At 39.4% G+C, this 20,419-nt stretch overlaps 1 protein-coding gene across 7 annotated transcripts in view; it reads right to left on the reverse strand.

Moving 5' to 3' along the window:
- CELF2 (CUGBP Elav-like family member 2) overlaps window positions 1–20,419 on the reverse strand; it is a 547,018-nt gene that overhangs the window by 358,537 nt on the left and 168,062 nt on the right. Inside the window, exon 1 of one of the 7 annotated variants that reach the window (XM_021530953.3) lies at window positions 17,175–17,793. The exons of the other annotated variants lie outside the window; for them this stretch is intronic. Coding sequence (XP_021386628.2) covers window positions 17,175–17,227 — 53 coding nt within the window. The 5' untranslated portion in view covers window positions 17,228–17,793. Of the gene's footprint in view, window positions 1–17,174; window positions 17,794–20,419 lie in introns of those variants that run through there. 7 annotated transcript variants of the gene reach the window in all.

Raw genomic sequence — 20,419 nt, forward strand, 5'->3', positions numbered from 1 at the left:
TCCAAGCCATCCTAAAGGGCAACACTTAGGGGTCTGTCATGTGCATTCTGCTGAGATTTGTGATTTAAAATTAATTCCAATTAATATTTGGAGAAGAAGATGGACTAAGGATGGTGAGAAGATGGGGAAAGGAGAAGAGAGACATCCAGTCTAACTTCCCAAATGATCAGTGATGAAGGCTATAGGGAGAACCTGCTGGAGGAGAAGGACCTATGGCCAGGAGGAGTTTCAAAGCCCTGAGAAGATCAGATGGAAAATGATTTATTAACTTTATGTAGAAACTTCCCTCCACTCATCATCCTTTATTCTGGCTTCAGGATGCAGACCAGTGTTTTACCTACTTTTTCATGTCTTTCATATCAAGCAATTTAAGAAAGTTTATAATTTGTTTTACTTTTAATAAGAGTTCACGTTTGCTTTTTTAGGATGTAGAGATATCTAATTTATTGAGGTTTTTTTCCCTTAAAATGGGTTAGCTGCAAAACACATACACAAATACTTATCAAAAGACTTAAAGCATGGAAAGTTTATCTCTGTACTCACTAGCAGCTGCAACTATCTTCATTCATACACATTTTTGAGAGGAAACCAATTATGCTACCAACTTACTCGCTTCTCTGAGGACTCTCTTCCCCCAGCTAACAACACTTGATGGATTATTTGAGGAAAAAGAGGGGGGTTTAGTTTGAACCCAAGAGTACCCAAGAAAGCTGGAAGGTGATTAGAGTGAGGTTTGAGAGTTCAAAGCAAAACATGTTATTTAATACCATGCAAAATAATTTCTGCTCTAAGACCTAATTAGGAATGTGTGTAATGAATCCTACCTACTCTTCACAGAGTACCATTTAATTCCAAGTGTTTTGAGCTTATTTGTGCTTTTTAGAAGTGGACTGGCATTAAAAAGACAGCCATCTCCTCTGGAAAATACATATGATTACATTGCTGCTTACAGTCCCACAGCCTACTGTAAGCAGCATTTATGGAACTACTGTCATCCCACACCATCTCTGAGCCTGTACATCATGTGCATGTGTGTCTGTCCATGACATGTTTAAATCTAGGAACCAGAATTCATTTGTACTTTGGCAAATGCTGCATACCCCCACCTAAAGAATGACCTTATACATAAAAATATAAATAATATAAATATAAATAATATAAATATAAATAATATAAATATAAATGGGCTTGGATATCTGCTCACATTTCAGCAGACTGTTTACAGAGAGGTAAGGGGTTATTTAGAAAGGAAGGAAATTCAGTTTTACCTTCCTTTACAACTCACATACTACACTCAGGCTACATTCACAAGGTCTCCACACTCCTGGTGTGGGGCAGAAGTTAGGCTGGTCCATCCTGTGCCACTGCTCACAGTTACACATCTTGGGCATCACCAGTTGAGGTCTCCAGGCACTTGCCAATATTTATCTCTGCTTATCTTCCTCAGGAAGTCCTCCACAACTTGTTTCAACTCCCAGATCTTTCCTCTTCATCTTCTTCCTTTTAAGTCTTCTTTTCCTTTTCTCCAAGATAATTTCTTTCCAGAAAAATATTTTCAGCTTCCTCTTTGGAGGCCACAAATGTATTATTTTTCAGTGGATCTTTGAGTAACCTGGTCGAGTGGAAGGTGTCCTTGGTCATGGCAGGGCAAATGGAACTGGATAAGTTTTAAAGTCCCTTCCAACCCAAACCATTCTGTGACTCTGTGAAAACAGTTTCTGTGCAGGAGGACAAGAAGTGATCAGCTTGCTAATTGATGCATCAGTGCTATCTCTATTAATTGGAAGATTTAGCACATTCCACTTTTTCCTTAAGTCTGGATGTTCACAAAAAAATTACAAGCAGCCTGTAGAAGTTACTGAGAGGAAGCAACAGCCTTTAATGCTTGGCAGTTCAAAAGTTCAAATCTGGACATTCACTCCCCTACAAATCCCAATTATCTTGCTCATGTTAGCATTAAAGATTTTTTTTTTTTTTTGGCTGCAACTGTTGTCAAACGGGTATTAACGCATCTCCTGCAAGTACTTCACTGCAAAGTCACATGGTTTGGAGCAGGATAATGATAAAAATCTGTTTGTATTTGACTACAACACTTGTTTACAGATTACATGTATGTTGATAAGATTGTTGTTCTCTGCTGTTTTTATTAAGAGGTGTAAGGCAGGCATTAATCTCCTGATTTATGAGTATCAGCATTATGCATTAACTCTCCCTCTGCTAGATAACCTGTTGAGCTGCTGCTACATTTCATAAAAATCCCCACAAGGCAGCAAGCATAACTCATAAGCTAGATACATCCCTCCCCTCCAAAATACCAAACACATTTAATCATGCCCACAAATATTAGCTTTAGCTTTATGTAAGCCTCAAATGAGCACACAAATCTTACTATCGCTATTTGAAGTCTAAAACACTGGCAAGATTCCCAAGTAAGTCACTCTGATTTTGAAGAACACTACAAAATCCAAGCAAAGCAGTAAAACCCAGCCTGCCCCAAACAAGCAAATACATTCCTCTGCCAAACCAAAGTTCGCAGGAAAGTTAAACACAGGATTAGGAACAATTGAGACTCATGGAGAAGAAATGTCAGGAGAGGTTCACAACCTAATGAAAGTGCACCTCCCCAGACTGAGGGCTGTTTCTGGAATGATATGCCTGTGTGAAACTCAATCATCAACACTCTTTGAAGTCAAGAATGGTTCAAGGTGGCCAACATCTCGAGGGAGATTCCTTTGCAAAAAAAGTTCTTAAAAACTTCCCAACCAGTTTTGTCATTTTGGACTGTGTAGATCGTAAAAAATCCCCACAAAACCAGGGCTTCAGCTAATCTCAGGATGCAGGAAAAAGGCCAGACACTCTTAGGAGCTCAAATGCCAAAAAATGAGAGCACGAAGGATTTTTAAATCACTAGCCATTACTTTTCCTGTCTCAGTGACTGCCAGTGAGCAAGAGGATAATTTGAAAACTTGGCTATAGACCCTCATTTTCATTTTGTTTCTTTTAAACAAATACTTCATCCTAACAATCTCCAGGACAAAAACAGCTAAACAAAAAAAATCCCCACCCAAGCACTGCCTGATTATTAAGACCTTGGTTTGGCATAGAGCTTTCTTCGACAAATAAAAGTATAAATATATTGTCTTCGTACACTATCTGGGGACATGCAGCTAAAATTGATTAACATTGGTATGGAGCCTTAAAAATAACAGGTCTTTAAAACAGCAAGCCATGAACAGGAGAATACAAAACTAGACTTAAACTATTTTAAATGATATAAAATCTTTCCATGGAGGACACTGTCAGAAACCTTTCCAAGCTGATTTCTTCTGTGGGTGTTGGGCAGGAGTTTTATTTGGTTTCTATAGTACACATTTGAAAGGACCATGAAAATTTGGCCCAGAAATGGGACGGATGCTTCCCATTTGGAACTAGGAAACATTTATAGTACACATAGCTCAAAGTGAGGGTAAAACATCCCAGCTGAAGCAGAAGTGAAAGTTTGGTCAGAAGCTGATACAGATTTTAGAAGAGTAGCTCCTATATCACTGGGAAGTCAGAAATCATTGTGTGGTTCCTGTTTCAAAAACTCATGGACTGACAACCACAAAAAAAATTAAAGCCTCAACGCAAGTTCTAAGATTGCACAATAATCTTAAGGTAGAGAAAGTTCCACAATATGATTTTATATACAGTCCAAAAGATCATATTAGCAAATTTCTGCATTTTTACCTTCTGACTGAAAAAAAGCTTATTGGCCTTAAGTCTTTGTGTACACGCAATTGTCTGTGCCTTTTTCCTGAGTATTTACAGACCAGAAATCCCCATTCACATAATCATTTTACTTGGAGCCAAGGAAATTTTTGACGATGAAAACTGACAGCACTGGATTCATTATCTGTGCTCCTAAAGATTTCCCAACACCGGGATAATGGGCAACACCCTGTTGCCTTGTGACACAAATATCAAACACATCATGTAGGACCTTAGGCTATTACTGCTGCTTCCCACCTCCTCCTACCACTGACAACACTGCACAGAAAATTAAAGTTCACAATTTGTATTGTTGCTCTCTCAAACAACCAAGAATCATAATAATGAATGAAGACTTGAGGGGAACAAAAAAATAGTAAATCCCAATTTTTTTCTAAACCTTACCAACCATGTTTATGTAAAATGTTTTGATTCCGCTTGAAGTTAAAAGTTGTACTTTTTCCACAGGAGGGAAAAGAGGAATGCTCAAAATCAGCTATTTGCAAAGCAAGAAGGCAAAGCTGCAAATCAGCAGGACTTTGAAGGGACAATTGAGCTAAGAATCATGCCTGCAATTTGATTCAGTTCACCACAAGTTTAAGAGCCACTCAAAGGTTCAATTCCTGTTTTGATTTGACCCCTCAAATTTGACATTTATGGATTTAGGACCATTGCTGATTTCAAAATAAAATGAACACTGTAGTCCCTTTCCACCCTGTTCAGGAATCAGATGTGTAAATATAGTCACATACAAATGTCAGCTTAATCCCTCCCACCTTTTTTTGAACTTCTTGTTCAGCTTCTGAGATGCTTGGCAAGGAGGTGGTAATCTCAAAAGTACTAAATTGTCTTAAGCTTCCTGAAAATAGGCAGTCAGGTAAAGACAGAAAACCTCTCAGGCACAATGCTTCAACAAGGACACTTTTAATCCTCTATAACATCAACATCCTATCCCCCGCCACCACCGTCCTCCAAAAAAGCCCTCAAAACACACCCTCCTCCCCAGAAAAATCCCAAAATAAAACCCATGCCAGAGCAAATTAAATAATTAAAATATTTTTAAAAAATGAAAATAAAAAGTAAAAAAAGCACCACTAAACAACCCTAACACTGAAACCACCAGAGACAGCAAAAAATCCCAAAGCAAGACCCACCCTGGCCCCACAAAATATGAATCTGCATCTGATTCGGCATGACACAATCCAACCAAGATACACACATTATCCTCAGAAAAAGAAAGCAGATTTCAAAGACTACAGCTCTTGCAGAATAAATTTTTCATTCCTAATGTGTAAAAATAATGTGGAGAAAAAATAACCTTGCAATGAATAAACCTTGGTTGAACATATAGGTCCTTCCACAAAAAATGGAATTAAATTAAAACCAAAACTATATCCAAATTATATCAAGGCTGTCTGTGACCATAATTCACAATAATTTAAGTACACTATTAAACTTCAGAAAATTCGACTTACAACCTACAAAAGATTGTGATCTTGCAATCTTCAGGACCCTATATTTTCTGGTCAGCTGATCTAATCCTTTACCTCAGAGAGAGCTCTGCATTTAGCTTTGATCACCATCACATCAAGCTCCCAGGAGTTAAATGAGAATCTTGCTACATTAAAATAAAGTTGTTTATAATCAACCATGCACAAGCTGTTGGTATGGCTAGCTGCCACACAAATCAAGGTTAAAACAGACCAGGCTTAAAGCTGAAATATAACTAATATGACATTATTCCTTCAGACATTTGGTTAGGCTGACAAATTTGTAACTCTGTAATTTACACAATGTCCCCGTGACATGTGGCAGTACAGCTATTGTGTATGGAGATTTTTATCATGGGAAGGGGGAGGGAGGGAAGTCTACATTTTCCTTATGCAAATATTTCCCATAACAATGTCAGAATACATGCTGACCTGCTAAAGTGTACAATTTGCCTATCTGAGAGTACACAAATTTCAAATGCTCATGGATAATTATTTTAATTCAATGCAAAGTTACCCAGTGAAACTCACTGGTCCAAAAAGTGGTTAAGATCCTGTATACAATGCTATTAAAAAGAGAAGTATATTCTTTAGTAACATAAAGCTTGAAAGGTTTGCTCTTTCTTTTTTTTCATGCATTGCATCAATAAAGTAAATGTTGTTAGAATTCAGTAGTAGGAAGGAAAATTCAATGAGTAGGATTTTAACACTATTGTATAACAGCAATTGTCTCATTGGATCAGACAGGAGTTTGTTTTATGCGACCTTCCATCCCTGAAAGGTGCAAAAAGCCTCCATGGATAGTGATATGTTGCCAAATAAGGAAAGATTCTCCTTGACCTCAGACAGTAATTGGCCAAAACATAAGGATTTATATCCTTGCCATTCATTTTAATCCCGTCTGATTGTAGATGTTCTCATCAGCCATAAAAATATACTATTTTCTCCAATTCTTAAGATTTGGGCTTCAGAGTATCTATTGGCACACTATCCTGTGAGCTAATTGGGTTATTGGTTTTAAATATTTCAAAAGATTTTTGTTTCTCCTTTGTGTTATGAAAAAATTCACACAGAAGCCTGAGGTCACCATTTCTGAGAAGCGCTGTGCAACTCTTTGCTTCCGTAATTAAACTCTCCTCAGAAGGGAGCCCTTCTGGGTCAGAAACTTTCAGCTAACTCCTGCTGGAACCCCTCAGTTCAAGCACATTTTTTACCATCTTCCTGAAGGAATTCAAAATTGGCAGCTCCTACTGAGGCGATACAAAGATGCCATATATAGGTAACTGCTCTGTTCCAGATCATCACATCTTAAGGGCCCGTCATACATACTGATTTTACAGCTTCCTCCCTGCAAAGCTGATTTTATTCCAGTGCCACATGAAGCTTCCAGCTCCTGAGGAAATAAAACATGCCCAACCCTCTGCTGCAGGGCTCTTTCTTCTTTCTCATCCCACTTTCACCATGTAGATTTGTGCAGACTTCCTGTGTGATCTGGCTGCTGGTGTGTATTATAAGAAAAAATGGAGGGGAGGGGAAGAAAAGAATAAATGCAGAACTTGTTCTTTCCACCAGATTGTCACATTTTATGGTGTTGCAACCCAGAACACAATGTTGTTCCATGTCCAAATCCCAAGCTCACTATATACATGGCTTACCTGCATCAACACAGCTTATTTTCTCCCTGTTGTTATTGCATTTTCATAATAATTGCTTAAATTTAATCCATGACATGAATTGCCCATACAGGATGTACAATCAACCTTGTAATAACTTGCAGAGTTTTTAATGGGAAAACAAGGCAAAAATTAGTACAGTCAGATTAATACAGGTACGCAATACATTCAAGATGTGTTTCTGTACTTTAAAGGGCATTTTGGTTTTAAGGTGCTTTATTTTCTTGAACAGTGGCTGTGATTTTTTGGGTTTTTTTTTTGCTTTTTGTTTGTTTGATTGATTTGTTTTGTTGGGTTTTTTCCCTCCCTCTGGAAATTAACTGTGGTCTTCTCCTAGGACTTTTGTGCTATGATCCATGTCCAGTAAACATCTGTAATTGCAACAAAAATAATTCTGGCCAAGGTAATTTCTCATGTGCATGTGAATAGCACAGAGTCATGCCTCCTGGAACTGGACCTGCAGCTTCTTCCATGCTCATTCTTCTTTTTAGCTTTATTCAACCACACAAAAGTGAACAAAATTTTCTTTGCAGTAGATCAGATTTTTTTGGGGGCTATTTTGTCATGGCAAGAAAAATTGCCTATTTCTGTCGCTGGACACTCTGCTGTGCCTGGTTGTACAGTATCTGCAGATAAGATGAAAAAGAAAGAATGTAAACTACAATAACTGCATCCCAGACTGAGATATAAAAATTCAGATTGTTGTTTACTATAGAAACTATTGCTACAGAAGGTAGTCTTAAGTTAGGGGACATCTTAGTGAGAAATTTGCTTTTTCTCTTGGGTGTGAAACTGCTTTTGAATTCTTCTTATGAAAAAAATTGAGAGCAAAGATGAGGAGACCACAAAGTCCACATAAAATAGTGATCTAGCCAGTTTTGGGGCATCATGTACCAAGACATTTATAGTTACATTTAGAATAACTGTGTGCACAATGTAAGCTCTCACTAACCACAGATTTTAATTAATCTCATGCTAAGCAGAGCAACTTGCTGCCCACAGATGTAGCTGTGACTTTCAGTGAACAGCAGGGAGATCTAAACTCAGTTAAGAGCAGTCCCAGAGCTAGATGTACAAAATCACATTGTTCTGGTTTAAAAATACAAACAGCTTATTCAGGAATGAGAAAACCCCCCCAAAAAACACACCAAACTAACCCCAAACCCAGCCCTCAGCCCCCCACCACATTTATAAAAATCAGGAAAGTTTCAGCTCAAATAGGTAGGAAAAAAATACTTTGCAATAAAGCAAATTTGGTTTCTTCTATCACTGCTTCACAAGGATTTTAAGTTCATATGCAACTTATGTAGTTAGTTTATTCAGCTTGTCTGCAGCCTACAATGTCATGGTTTTAAGTTTGTTTTAAGATTGTGGTAAATTTATTAGTCTTCTTGAAGGCTAACTAGAGAGCAAAGAGTTGGGTCATCTGTTTCTTTTAAACACAGGAAAAAATAGCTAGAAAATTAAAACTTAATGCAACTTTATTCCCAAGAGGTTTTTAGAGTCCAGACTTCAGATAGAGTAAAACTGGGCATCAAAAACACAGGCTGGAATTAATTAATACAGTAAGTACTTTGACCAAGACACTTTTTTCTTCTATTAGATCCAGAAACTTTATGTATAAGAAGAAAGATGTCAAGTGTTCTGCAAAACACATGGGCTTCACCTCCCAGTTCCTCTAAGTCTAGATCTTGCTCAATGGAGCTTTGTCAATTTGAGTCAGCAGGAAATCTAACCTCAAAAGTCACATAAAAGACCCTGCCAATTAATTCCTCTTGGAGTCAATGAAAGTTTACATCAGTATTTAAACACTTTTCTCCCCATCGCCCCATTTGAGACCTTTAATACCTATCTCCCCCTTCCAAGCTCCTAATTCCTCCCAGGCTACATAAATCCTTTATTTTGGCATCTCCAGCTGAAACCTGACCCCAGTCAACAACATTTCACAACTCTTGGCAAGGTCAGTTTTTCCAACAAGGGGGAAGTCCAAGGGCTACAGGGATCCCCCTGAGCCTCTGAAGTGCCAGAAACACCAAAGTTCTTCCCCAAGACCACACCAGGGCAGAAAGGATGTTCAGTTATGATGTGCCAAGTTAGCCAAAAACCCAGCACCAATAATGAAAGAGCACATAGAAATTAAGGTTCAAATACCTAAGAGGGATCATGGACCCAGTACTTCTTCAAGTAAGTTGCATGGAAATCTATGCAAACCTCACAGTAAGTAGAAACCACCTCTGATTAATATGAAACAACCCCTTGCTTGCTTTCTTAGAAGAGAGATTAATTACATCCTAAGAGATCGAGATATTAAATTCATTGCAAAAATGCTTGAAGGTGATTATAGTTACTGTTTGCAAAATTAGGGAGTCTCAGCTTGAGATCTGCCAGTGCCTCCTAGTTCAGGATTAGTAGAAGAGGTACAGTTGTGCTTGGATGACACGTGGAGATTAATTAAATTGTGGATTTATAGCCTATTCTTTGTGGAGAATGGTTATTAAGACTACATATTTTTCAGAACTGAAATGTTCACTGCTTCAAAGGATCATTTAAGTCCTTTCTATAAGATTACTGTTTTCTTTGGGACCTGGCAACCAAGAATCCAATATAAAACTCAGAATCTTAGAAACTAAAGGGAAAAGCCCCCTACCTCTCCCCACTTTAAAGCTTTTCATAGTATCTTACAAATCCTTGGGTGGACTATCCTTAATGAAATCACTCAAAAATCATACCAAGATTTTCAACCCCAAGAAAGCTCTGGTTCCATTCAGCTACTAATTTAATACATAACTGTACTCAGCCATTCAGGTAGGTTAAACTGAGTATCAGTCTGCTACTGAAGAGTATTGCAAAATTACCCGAACAAGTACATTAATTCCTTAACAGATAAAAATTATCTATACACCGTGTTTCTAGAAGATAACTGGCTACAGGCAATTTAACTTGATATCTGAAGAAGAAAAAAAAAACAAATCCAGCACAAATGACATGACAAATTTTTCTAATAATCTGAAATCCATCCATTCCACAAAAGAGAGAGTACAATGGTGTTAATCACTGAGCCTCCCAGTATTTCCACCTTTAGAAATCTTCATTTTTAAAACTCAGTTGTAAAAAGCAAATGAACTGCAACAGAAAAGTCAGTGTCTGCAGGTCAACAGGTGTTCAGTAACAAAGTGGTCCACTAATACCAGCTTGGGATCAACCCAAGAACAAGTGTCCTATAGTGAATGATGACAACAACCCTCTATATTCAAGGAATGCACGGACTTACCCAGATGAGGAAAAGAAAGGAGGAATTTCTATCACTTGTGATGAAACATGAGGAAACACACAATCAAAGAAAAAAATATAAAAAAATATTAAAAAATGCAATTAATATGAGATTAGTTTTTTTTTAATTAAGGAAAGTTAGAGCATAATCAGCAGAAGCACGTTCAGCTGCTCATATATAAAGGTTGATGGTAAAACACTTAGCTTATTATAAGGGTTTTTTAGTGCCACATTGCATTTTTCAGGAGCATTAGAGCTCCTGAAGTCTGAACAGGTTTGTTGGGAGACAATGATACCCATCAGACAGCATCCAAAGGGACCAGATAGAGTATTTTCCTAAGAGATAAGAAATTCATCTCTTGCACAGGTCAAGCAATGAAAAATCTTAGCAACCGAGACTACAAATGTCTCTGGTTTCACCTTCCTTTTCTCCCTCCCAGGTACAACATTTTGGGACTAGCAGAGGTGCAAGACATCTTTAATGAAGCTCTCTTCAAAAAAAAAAACAACCAACCAACCAACCAAAAAACCCAAAAAACCACCAAAAAACCAACCAAACAAAGCCTAACAACTTCTTGGAAAAAATACTGGTGAGTGTAAGGAACTTGTGTGCCAGGTCCTCTGTGCTATCTTGCAAAGGCAGAAATAACAAAGAAGGGGTTTTAGTAAACAAGAAAGGATTATTTACCCTCAAAAGAATTAAATTATAGGTTCAGTTAAATCATTGTTATGAGGGCAGGTGATGAAAAGCCCAGCCCAAGGCAGAGCCCCCAGTGCTGGACGCTTTATAGGACAGAGCTGCACATCTGTATAGCCATGGAAATCTTATAACCAAAGTAAATAAGACAGGTATTAACAGTTCCATTTTACCTCTGGGAACTGGGGCACACAGAGCTTAACTAACACTTCCAAACTAACACAGAAAGCCTGGGAAAAGCATGAAATTATAACCTCATCTCTCAAGGACAATGCAAGGCTGCCACTACCAGGTACCTTCCCTGTGTACAGGCAACTTCCTCCTTATTTCAGTTCCACGGAGTGCAGAACTAGACAAAGCCTAAAATTTGAGTGGCGGGTTAGGAAAGACCTGCAGGAGTACATTAGGACTGCCACTGATTTAAGAGATGAAGATGAGGAGATGGTAGAGGAAGCATCACTAAGTAATGTGTGAGGGAAAGGATGATCCTGCTCTTTCCTGCTTCCTGCAACATGGATGTTGCACATCCTGCCTGTGTAATCGGGTGTGAGAAATCACCAGTCAGGAATGAAATTCTGGAGTACAACAGATGAAGAAACAACACAACCTCCACCTCCTCTCAAGAGGAGGGAACCTGAAGTCAATGGCTCGAGGCTTTAGCAGGGGATCCATGCCGAACACTTTCCACATGTCCCAAAACATGGATGCAAGACAAATTTACATGCATAAGAGCCCTTCCAGTACATTGTTTTGTTAGTAACTCCCATCAGTGTGCCAAACCACAGGATTTCTTTGCTGACAGATATTCCAGACTCAAAGTTAAAACTGCAAAACCAGTCAGATCAATTCATGGAGGAAGGAACCTTCAAGGAAAAGCCATAGCTGCTGGCACAAGTCCCTGAACTGCAGATCACTGGTGGCTGGCAGTGTTACTGCACCTCACTGTCACAGACTCGGGCTAGACAGCTGTGCTGCTGATGCAGTAATTTCATATTATGTTTTAGGGTTTAGGGCAATTCAAATAATTAGGCAAAGGAACATGGCAGCAGCAGTAAGTAAACCTCTTTGTGAGAGATCATTCATTTGAATTGGATGTTTAAATCCCCCATAAAGCACCTGGAAGATTTAACAACTCATGTCCAAATGAACAAGATGTAATGAGCTTGTACACAGGCTTGATATGAAAAGTGGATTGTTTTTAGCAAAACGGTGGAGAATAACCTCTCATTGAAAGGAGTGATAGTGAATTTTAATCAGGGGAAAATGAAGATGCAAGAATAAATCTGCACAGGCTTAGAGGAGGACTGGATGACTTTCTCAGCCATCAGCAATGCATGCAGGAGTGTGTTATGTCCTAATCTGCTGCTTTCTGTTATCTTTACTTCTTGCATCATCCCATAGATCCTGCCTTTTTAAGTGGGGAAAAACCTCTGAAAACTAACAAAAAATGAACTGAGAAAAGCTGCCCATATTGTCCTCTACAAAGTGTAAAGGAAGCACAAATAAGAAAATACGAAAAAAAAATTTAAAATTCATACTTCAATACAGCTGGCCCTAATTTTTCATCCCAGTATTCTTCACTTGAGTGACTGTATAGTTAGACATTCAAACTGAAAGCAGAAGAATCCACACCATGTTTTGCTGCTTGTGTTTAGCTTATCAGAGCTTGGCAACAGCCACCATCGCCCTAGTAATTCTCATCTGTGTCACAACCTGGGACATGTGTAACCCTACTAACACCCCTTCCAATGCCATTTCTGACACCATCTGCATTTTTGGATTAGTAAACTGGAAAGCCATTTCTAAAATGTGTTTTTAGTTATTACAAGATACACACACCCTCTTTCCACACTTACTTTTTTTTAATCAAGCATATTGTGGCAATTATGAGGGAATTCGTATTCTCCACTGACATCTGAAATTCCTTTTTCTGTATTTCATGGTGGCGATGGAGCCCAGCATTATGTCCCTGGGCCAAACTTTCAGGGCTTCTTTTCTTTTTTTTTTTTTGAGTACTGGATGAAGAGGACATTGACCAAGTCCTCAGAGTAAAGCACAAGTGAAATATTTTATTTTTTCAGTCCTTTTTCTAAGCATTTGTGTGTTGGGGGTCCATGCATTAACTGGTCTGCTCAGATACTGAATACAATAAGAATGCCTTATCTTAACTTTGCTCAATTTATTGTTTTGTGGCCACAGCCAAATTTTAGCTGTTTTGTCTGCTTTCCTCCCCCCCTTCCCCAGTTTAAACATTTTGAAGCTATTTAACCCACCTCAACTCCCAGGCAGTCACAGGGGTGGAATAGGGATAGGAATATTTGCCCAAAACAGGCCATAATGCACACACCAACACGGCTGAAATTGCTCTTCCTGGGCTGATTTGCCAAGCATGAATAGCATTTTTTTCTTTTTTTCCTGAAAAGCCAAACCATTAACAGGCTGTTTGGATGGTGTGTGTGGTGGAAAAAGACATTTTGGAGAGAACATTTGAATTGGTACATCCGCCTGACACACGATGTGTGAAACAAGATGTTCCCAGCTCCACCTGCCAAGTTGGACGGGCCGGTTCAATAGGACTTGTGAAGTTCCAACCATCTGCATGCAGAGCAGACACCAAGATTCCCTGCTTCCCAGGCTGGGGGCTGACCACTCCTCTGAGTAAAAACTCCTACTCTTTCCTTGGATTTCACCTTGAGGTTGCAAAGCCAAGTTAAAACCGAGTTTTAATTTTTTTTTTCCTAGCAATGTGCTGTGGAAAGGTCACATATTTCTTCAGACAGGAATGCAAAGGGGTACAAGGTCTTCCCTACATAGGTAACTCATATGATTTATAGTACTGAATTCAGCCTTGTTGGAGCCAAATTAAGGCAGAAAAGCAACAGAGGAGATGTGGCCTTGAGGAATTAATTTTTTCTCCTCCTTTTTGCATCTCTCCTTGCCGGGCTACAGCTTTGCTTTTGCTGCTGTAGGGGCCCAGAGCATGGGTAGCTTCAGAAACCATATATGAGGAACAAAAGCACATGCCAGAAGTTCTAAACAGGGATAGAGACTTTTCTGGAATCAAGGCAGCTGATTTTGGTCTCTCTATGCACTAGGGAGTCTCAATCCCAGCTCCCATCTCATTTTGAAGACTGTAAATGAGATTTCTGTGTCTGCAGAGGGTTGAGTGAGCACACTGTGTTTGCTAGGAAGGCTTTGAAGGATCTTTTTCTTGTTCTTGAAGACTTGAAGTTTTGCTTATCTCTCCTGGCTCCAAGGAATACAACAGGACATGGTACTTATTGCAGTCCCACTCTGAACAGGGAGATCAGGCAGTGGTGTGTTCATGCCACAGCATAGATCTTATGCTGGGACCTTATCCCAAAGGAGGCAACAGGAGGGGAAAAAAAATCCATGCATTTTCTTTCCAGTAATGTTGGTACCCAGACCACCCTGAATAAATCCAGTGAAAGAAAATGCTCATTAAGCTGTGTGTAGGGCTCTGGCACCCAGAGAAAGCTGAGACTCACCAGAAATTATTGCAGCTCTCACTGTCCTACAGACAGACACAACCAAAGAGGGAGGCCTGATGTAATGTTATATATGCACACATCATATTGTCATTTCTTTTATACCTCTGCTAGCTGTCCCAGCTTAGCTGGGTGAAATCCAGCAAAATCCCCTGCCATGCTCCAATGTGACCTCTCCCTCCTTTTAGGTTTCACCACCAGCCACAGCCTTGTCTGTTGTTATATTATTATACCTTTCCCTTAATTATTACCTTTATTCAGAGGCCAAGGGAAATGCTGCCTGAGGGGTTGGGGTACAGGGCACAGGAGCTGTGCTCAGCTGACGTGGGGGTAACCAACACCAAGGCTGCTCGGAGCCCCTGGGGGTTATGAAATCCCAATGTAAATATTCCCACCTGCTGCCTCCACAGGATTTGCATCCTTCAGTCTTTTCCCAGCTAATCAGGCCCAAAGCTGTGATGGAGTCACAGAATAAATTATGGGGGTGCAGAAAGTAAACAAAATTGAGAATATACCAGTGTAGGACAGTAGCTTAGAGCTGGTGGTGGCATTTGCTACATTAACTTATTTGAGTCTAAAAGAATTGGTTTGTACACCTAAAATAATCACACAAACATTCCTCTACTTCATATAAATATTAGCTACAGGCTTCTCTGGGGACACACTATAACCAGGAACTTCAGAGGCCTCAAACAGGTTAGAAATTGGCCAACAGAAGAGGAACTAAAATATATTAGAAAAGTAGAAGTGGCATTGCACTTCTATAAATCACGAGCCATATGAGCTGTATGATGATTTCTAGCTCTTTTTCTTTTTTTCTTCCAGTGATCATTCTGCTCACATTACTACTCATATTACCTATTGCCTTTTGCCACCTCTTAACCTCCTGCATCCTGCAGTGGCGCTGCACAATGTCACATCTGTGCAGAGCTGCTGCTCTCATCATACAGAGAAACTACACAGAAATGTCCAGACTTTTGACATCACATATTTGACCTGCTGCTCTCATCACACAGAGAAACTACACAGAAATATCCAGACTTTTGACATCACATCTTTGACCTGCTCTGTGTCCATACAGCTGCCGTCTCCCGATTCACACACAAAGTTGGGAAACTTCAGGTATGCTGTAGGGGAAAAGTGCCTGGGAGATATTTCTTTTACAGGTACGCAAAATGTTTCTTTTTTAAAAGAAAGCTTGATTCTTCTAGAGGGCAACATTGTCTCTTCCTTAAATCTCCCTGACTTTCATGTCCTCTGTGCCATCCTTCCGCTCTACGCAAACTTGGCATCAGCTGACTCGCCTCGCAATCAGAAGTAATCTAGATAAAACTTAAAACAATTCCTAGAGCAGCTCTCCTGGAGCCCAGAGGCTGTAAAGCAGCACAGAAGGGGCTCTGCAGAAGCCCTTCAGTGGCACTCGCTGGTGGTGTCACAGAAGCCACCCCAGCCCCGATGCCACTCCCAGCCCTGCGCTCCTCCATCCCCCCCAGCCCCGCACGGAACTTCTGGAGTCAAAGAGAAACTCATCACTCTGCTCTGACAGCCCCAAACCACTGGAAAAATAAAACGGAATAAACTTGTAAATAAACAACAATTCCCCTGTGCCAAGTCTCATACCACAGGCAAGGATAGAGGGTCTCGGTGCTCAGTCCTACACAGAGGCTCAGAAAATGGGCAGAGAATTTTAAACTCCTAAAATAGAAAGTTCAGTGAGGGAAAAAGCCTTAGTCATATAAGTAGACTTTATACTTTGACTCTGAAGTGTTGTTTTTCCTCTTTCAGTTCAGAACACAGTAAGTTATTGAAAAAAATTGTATCAAGAATCTAAAGCATATTTCAAAATATTATTATTACATAAATAGCATAATAATATCACAATTCATAGCCCCCAATCCCTGTAATTTACTCAAAAATATTCAGTGCAGGCAGCTTCACGTTTTGCAAAAAAGCTGAGGGGTAGCTACACAACTTTATATTTAATTGATTTTATAATTTTGCCATCTACACTCCCAGATGTTTCCAATGTCTTACAGAAGTTTCTGCAAACCATCTGCAAACTTTTATTTGTCTGGATTCTCAATAAGGCAAAACCAGGCACAGCAGCATTAAACACAGACATTCAACACTGTGGATCTTCAATATCTGCAGCAAACACTAATGGGGATGTTTTTTTTCTCCCTTACCATTTTTATCAGTTCAAATTACAATTTTTCACTATGCAAATTAAAAACTCCCAAAGATCAGTACTGAAGATAAAAAAGTAGCAACTTTTAAATGCCAATTTCATGCCTTAAGAGAGGCAGCAAAGTGTGGAAGTTGCAACAAAAACATGAAACAAGCACTTCAGTCCCCCTTCCTTCCCCCAAGACTATTTTCCACTTCTTGATCAACTTTCATGCTGTTTGTTTTTGTTTCTCTGGAGTTTCCCATTCATTTCCATGCAGAACACAGCAAGGAAAGCAGAGAGTTAACGCTGCAGTTGCAACTGGTGTGAGCCTTTACTATTAGCTTGAATTTACAGAGCAATCTCTCCTTAAAAAGAAATAAGAAAAAAAAAGAAATCCTCACTGCACTGTAACACTGAGAAGTATATTTAAAAATTCTCTCGGGTCTCTCTAAACATCTGTTCAAAGGTTTTACTGTATCTTAAAAGGGCTCTAATTACCAGAAACTCCTTTCTTACTTAAGCCCAGGGCTCGCATTTCGATTATAACTCAAGATCCAGTTAATATAGGGCTAACCCCAAAATGCCTGTACCAAACAGAAGAAAACATAGGCCTACCTTAAAACTTTCCAGCTTTTCAGAGGATCCAAGTCAGAGATTATAGACACCATTGTAGGAATAACAATAATAAAATATGTATATTAAACCCGAGGAAAAAAAAAATTAAAAAGAAGAAAAACCACGGCAGGGAAGGCTAACCACAAAAGCAGCAAGTACTCTACTCAGTGTGGGAATGACAACAAACCCAGCACAGCTCTTCCTCCTTCTCAAGCTGATAAGCACTTGTCCCAGCTTCTCTCCACCCCCAAAATCAATCTTGTGCTATATTGCTTCACAGTCCCAGTTTCATTTCTTCACCACTACCTTTTAAAGCCCTTGTAATCTGCTCCAACTGATCAAATTTGACCTTTTTGTAGTCCACTTTATTCCAAGCACAGCCCTCAGTTAAATCTCTCTTTATTAACACCGTCCTTCTTGGCTTTCTTTTGGAGCAAACACAGCTCAAGCTCGAAGCCTCCAGTCTTTGCCAGCAATCATTTACAGATTACTGCAAGCTGCAGTCTTCTCCTTTTGGGTATTTTCTTCTACCTTTGAGGTCTGTTTTTATGTTATTTTCTGAGGGTTGGTGGTGGTCTCCCTTTCCCTGTTCCGTGCAGGTTGGAGTTTGACACTTTTAAAGGAGGGACTTTCTAATGCAACTCCTCTCCCACCCTTCCCTCCTCCCCTTGTCCCTCACCCCCATATGGAGAGACAGACACACGCATTAAAAGCAGTTCACAACCTTTAGAATACAGAATAATCTTTCTCCCCCCTCTCTGTTCTTTAAATCTATTAGAATTGATAGACTTAAACACAGAAGCTCTGCTTGAAATGCACTGATCTAAAGCAAGACTGCTATTATGGAGGAATAATAAAAAGTCTAATCATGCAAAGCCAGATGTAACCCTTTGAATGTTTGAAAGGGGAGAAGGTGTCTATATAGTTCCATTAAATCAATTTCTTTTTTTTTTACTACTCAAAAAATAAATGGTAAAGTATCCTGCAGATTACTTTGGTGATTTGAAAAGTTGTGTAATTGCTGATAGTGTGTATTTACTTAGGAAGATTGAGTTTATTGGCTTCTTTTGTGCTTCTGTAATACTTTTTGACATTGATTTTGCTCTATTTAAATATTTCTTTTGCATTTTTTTCCCTTCTAAATGTTTTCCATTCATCCTGCAAATGACTGTAACCTCTTCTTGATCTCTGCCAATTCATTATGATTTCTGGAAATTCCCAGAATTAAAATTCTTGGGGGGGAAAAAAAGCAAAACAGTACCTTATGAAGTGTTCAGTCAGAACCAAACTACCCCAATTGGCAGATACTTCCACTTTGATATTTATATCACAGGCATATGCTCCTAGTTTCCTTCTGCCACCAGCTCTCTCTCTCTCCCAAAAAAAAATAAATTAAAAAAAAGAAAAGTTAAGATCAGCCCTTGTGTGTTAAAAGAAGCAGTAGTATGGTGGTCACAGAGAGATTTGGGAGATCTGGTTGTGTGAGACACACTCATGGAAACATAATAAGGAGTATTATAAGACATAATAAACTTTTAAGTCTTCCACTGCCTCCTTCTTTGGTGAGATAAAAACTTAAGTTGTGCCTAAAGCATTTCAGGCTCCCTAATCTGCTGGAGGCAGGCTGGGTTAGAGCAGCCTGAACCCCCCTGGCCGGCTGCACAAAGGCAGCTCAGTCTTGCCCTGGCCAGAAGGTGACACTGAGGCTTCCCAGCACCCCAAAAAAAGAGAATTTAACCATTTTGCCTGCCAGACAGCAGCCAGCTGATAGTGGCCAAACAGAAACAACCAGTTTTAAATTACCCAGATACAAAATGCCTTCTTTGCTGAAAGGCCAGAGCATCATTGACCCCTCGTTTAGGAGGAACACTGAGTCATCTCCTGCCTCCTCCCTGCCCCAGCCAGGTGAAGCTGGGCTCAGCCCCTGGGGCCATATCTGCTGATCAGTTTATCAAGTCAGGCCTCAAGTTCAGACTCTGGAATTTTATATCCTCCCCTAGGCAATGCTTCCAACAGTTTTGCTTTGTCTCAGAGGGGTGTAGTGAGAAAAACACATCAGAGACAGCTCATGGTGGGATTGCAGGTGCAGATCTGGGGCAGGAGGATGGAGGACAGCTGGGGGTTACAGATGTTTCTCACCTGATACACATATATCTCTGAGCAATTCTGCAGAGATAAGGCTTCTATCCAGCTCTGGAAACTTTGGGCCCTATATATGTTTAACTGTAGAATGTGGGCAAAACGCTTGTAACATAAAATTAAATTCAGTTGTTTCTTTGTGGAACTGAGGAAACTTTTTTTTTTCCGCATGGAAAGCAAATAAAAAGAGATTGGTCAATGTCTCTTTTATGCCTCCCAATAGTTTGTAAAACACTGTTATAGATGTTAATCCCTCTTTAGAGACTGGGAACGACATCAGTGGTTGCAGCACACTGCCTTTTCTCTTTCCTCTCTATTGCCACATTTGCTGGTTTTAGAGTTACACTCACCTGTTTTCCCATGCAAACTTCTCACTTAGTATTTCATATCGTGCAAACACATTGATGACCAGGCTGGAATTAAGAAAGGCTTCAAGCTTAGCTTGCAAAGAAAACAAAAATCAAAATACCCTGACCTCTCCTGACACATTGACAAGCCAAGTTTGTGTCCTTGTCACATCCTGTTGCAGGTCAAGGTGAGAAAGAAGCAGATACTCTGTCTTTATACACCACTACACCAATATACTCAGTGTCTTACTTTGTTCATCCCAAAATTCCGCAACCTATGTCTATTTCAAGAATTTTATCTCTAGCAAGTACATCTTATACTTTCCATGGATACATTTTTCACTGTCTTCCCACAGAAAATGCTCCACTATTTCTGCCAACACATCCACATGAAAACTATACTGTAGGAGTAAATATACTTATTCCTTTCTCTTTTGCACTTATTGTGGTTATTTTCTATTTTTTTAATCTCAAATTCTTGTATCTGGAGCAAAAGCCATGTCTCCATTTTGCAGGACCTTGCTGACATTTTGCCAGCTTTTCCTACAACTATGAGCCTTCTAAAAATAAAACTACAAGATCAAGTTTAGCACAGAGGAACAGGCAGTGGATTTTCCAAAACAGCCTCACGTGTTTCATACAGCATGTAGCTATAGTAGGAGAAAACAAATAAAACAGAAACAGAAACTCACTGTAAAATTATTTTAACTCTTGCGCTCTGACTCCAAGTCAGCTTTTAGCCAAATATTTTTTCTGTTA

The sequence above is a fragment of the Lonchura striata genome, chromosome 5 (genome assembly GCF_046129695.1).
Source record: "Lonchura striata isolate bLonStr1 chromosome 5, bLonStr1.mat, whole genome shotgun sequence".
Taxonomy (NCBI): Eukaryota; Metazoa; Chordata; class Aves; order Passeriformes; family Estrildidae; genus Lonchura; species Lonchura striata.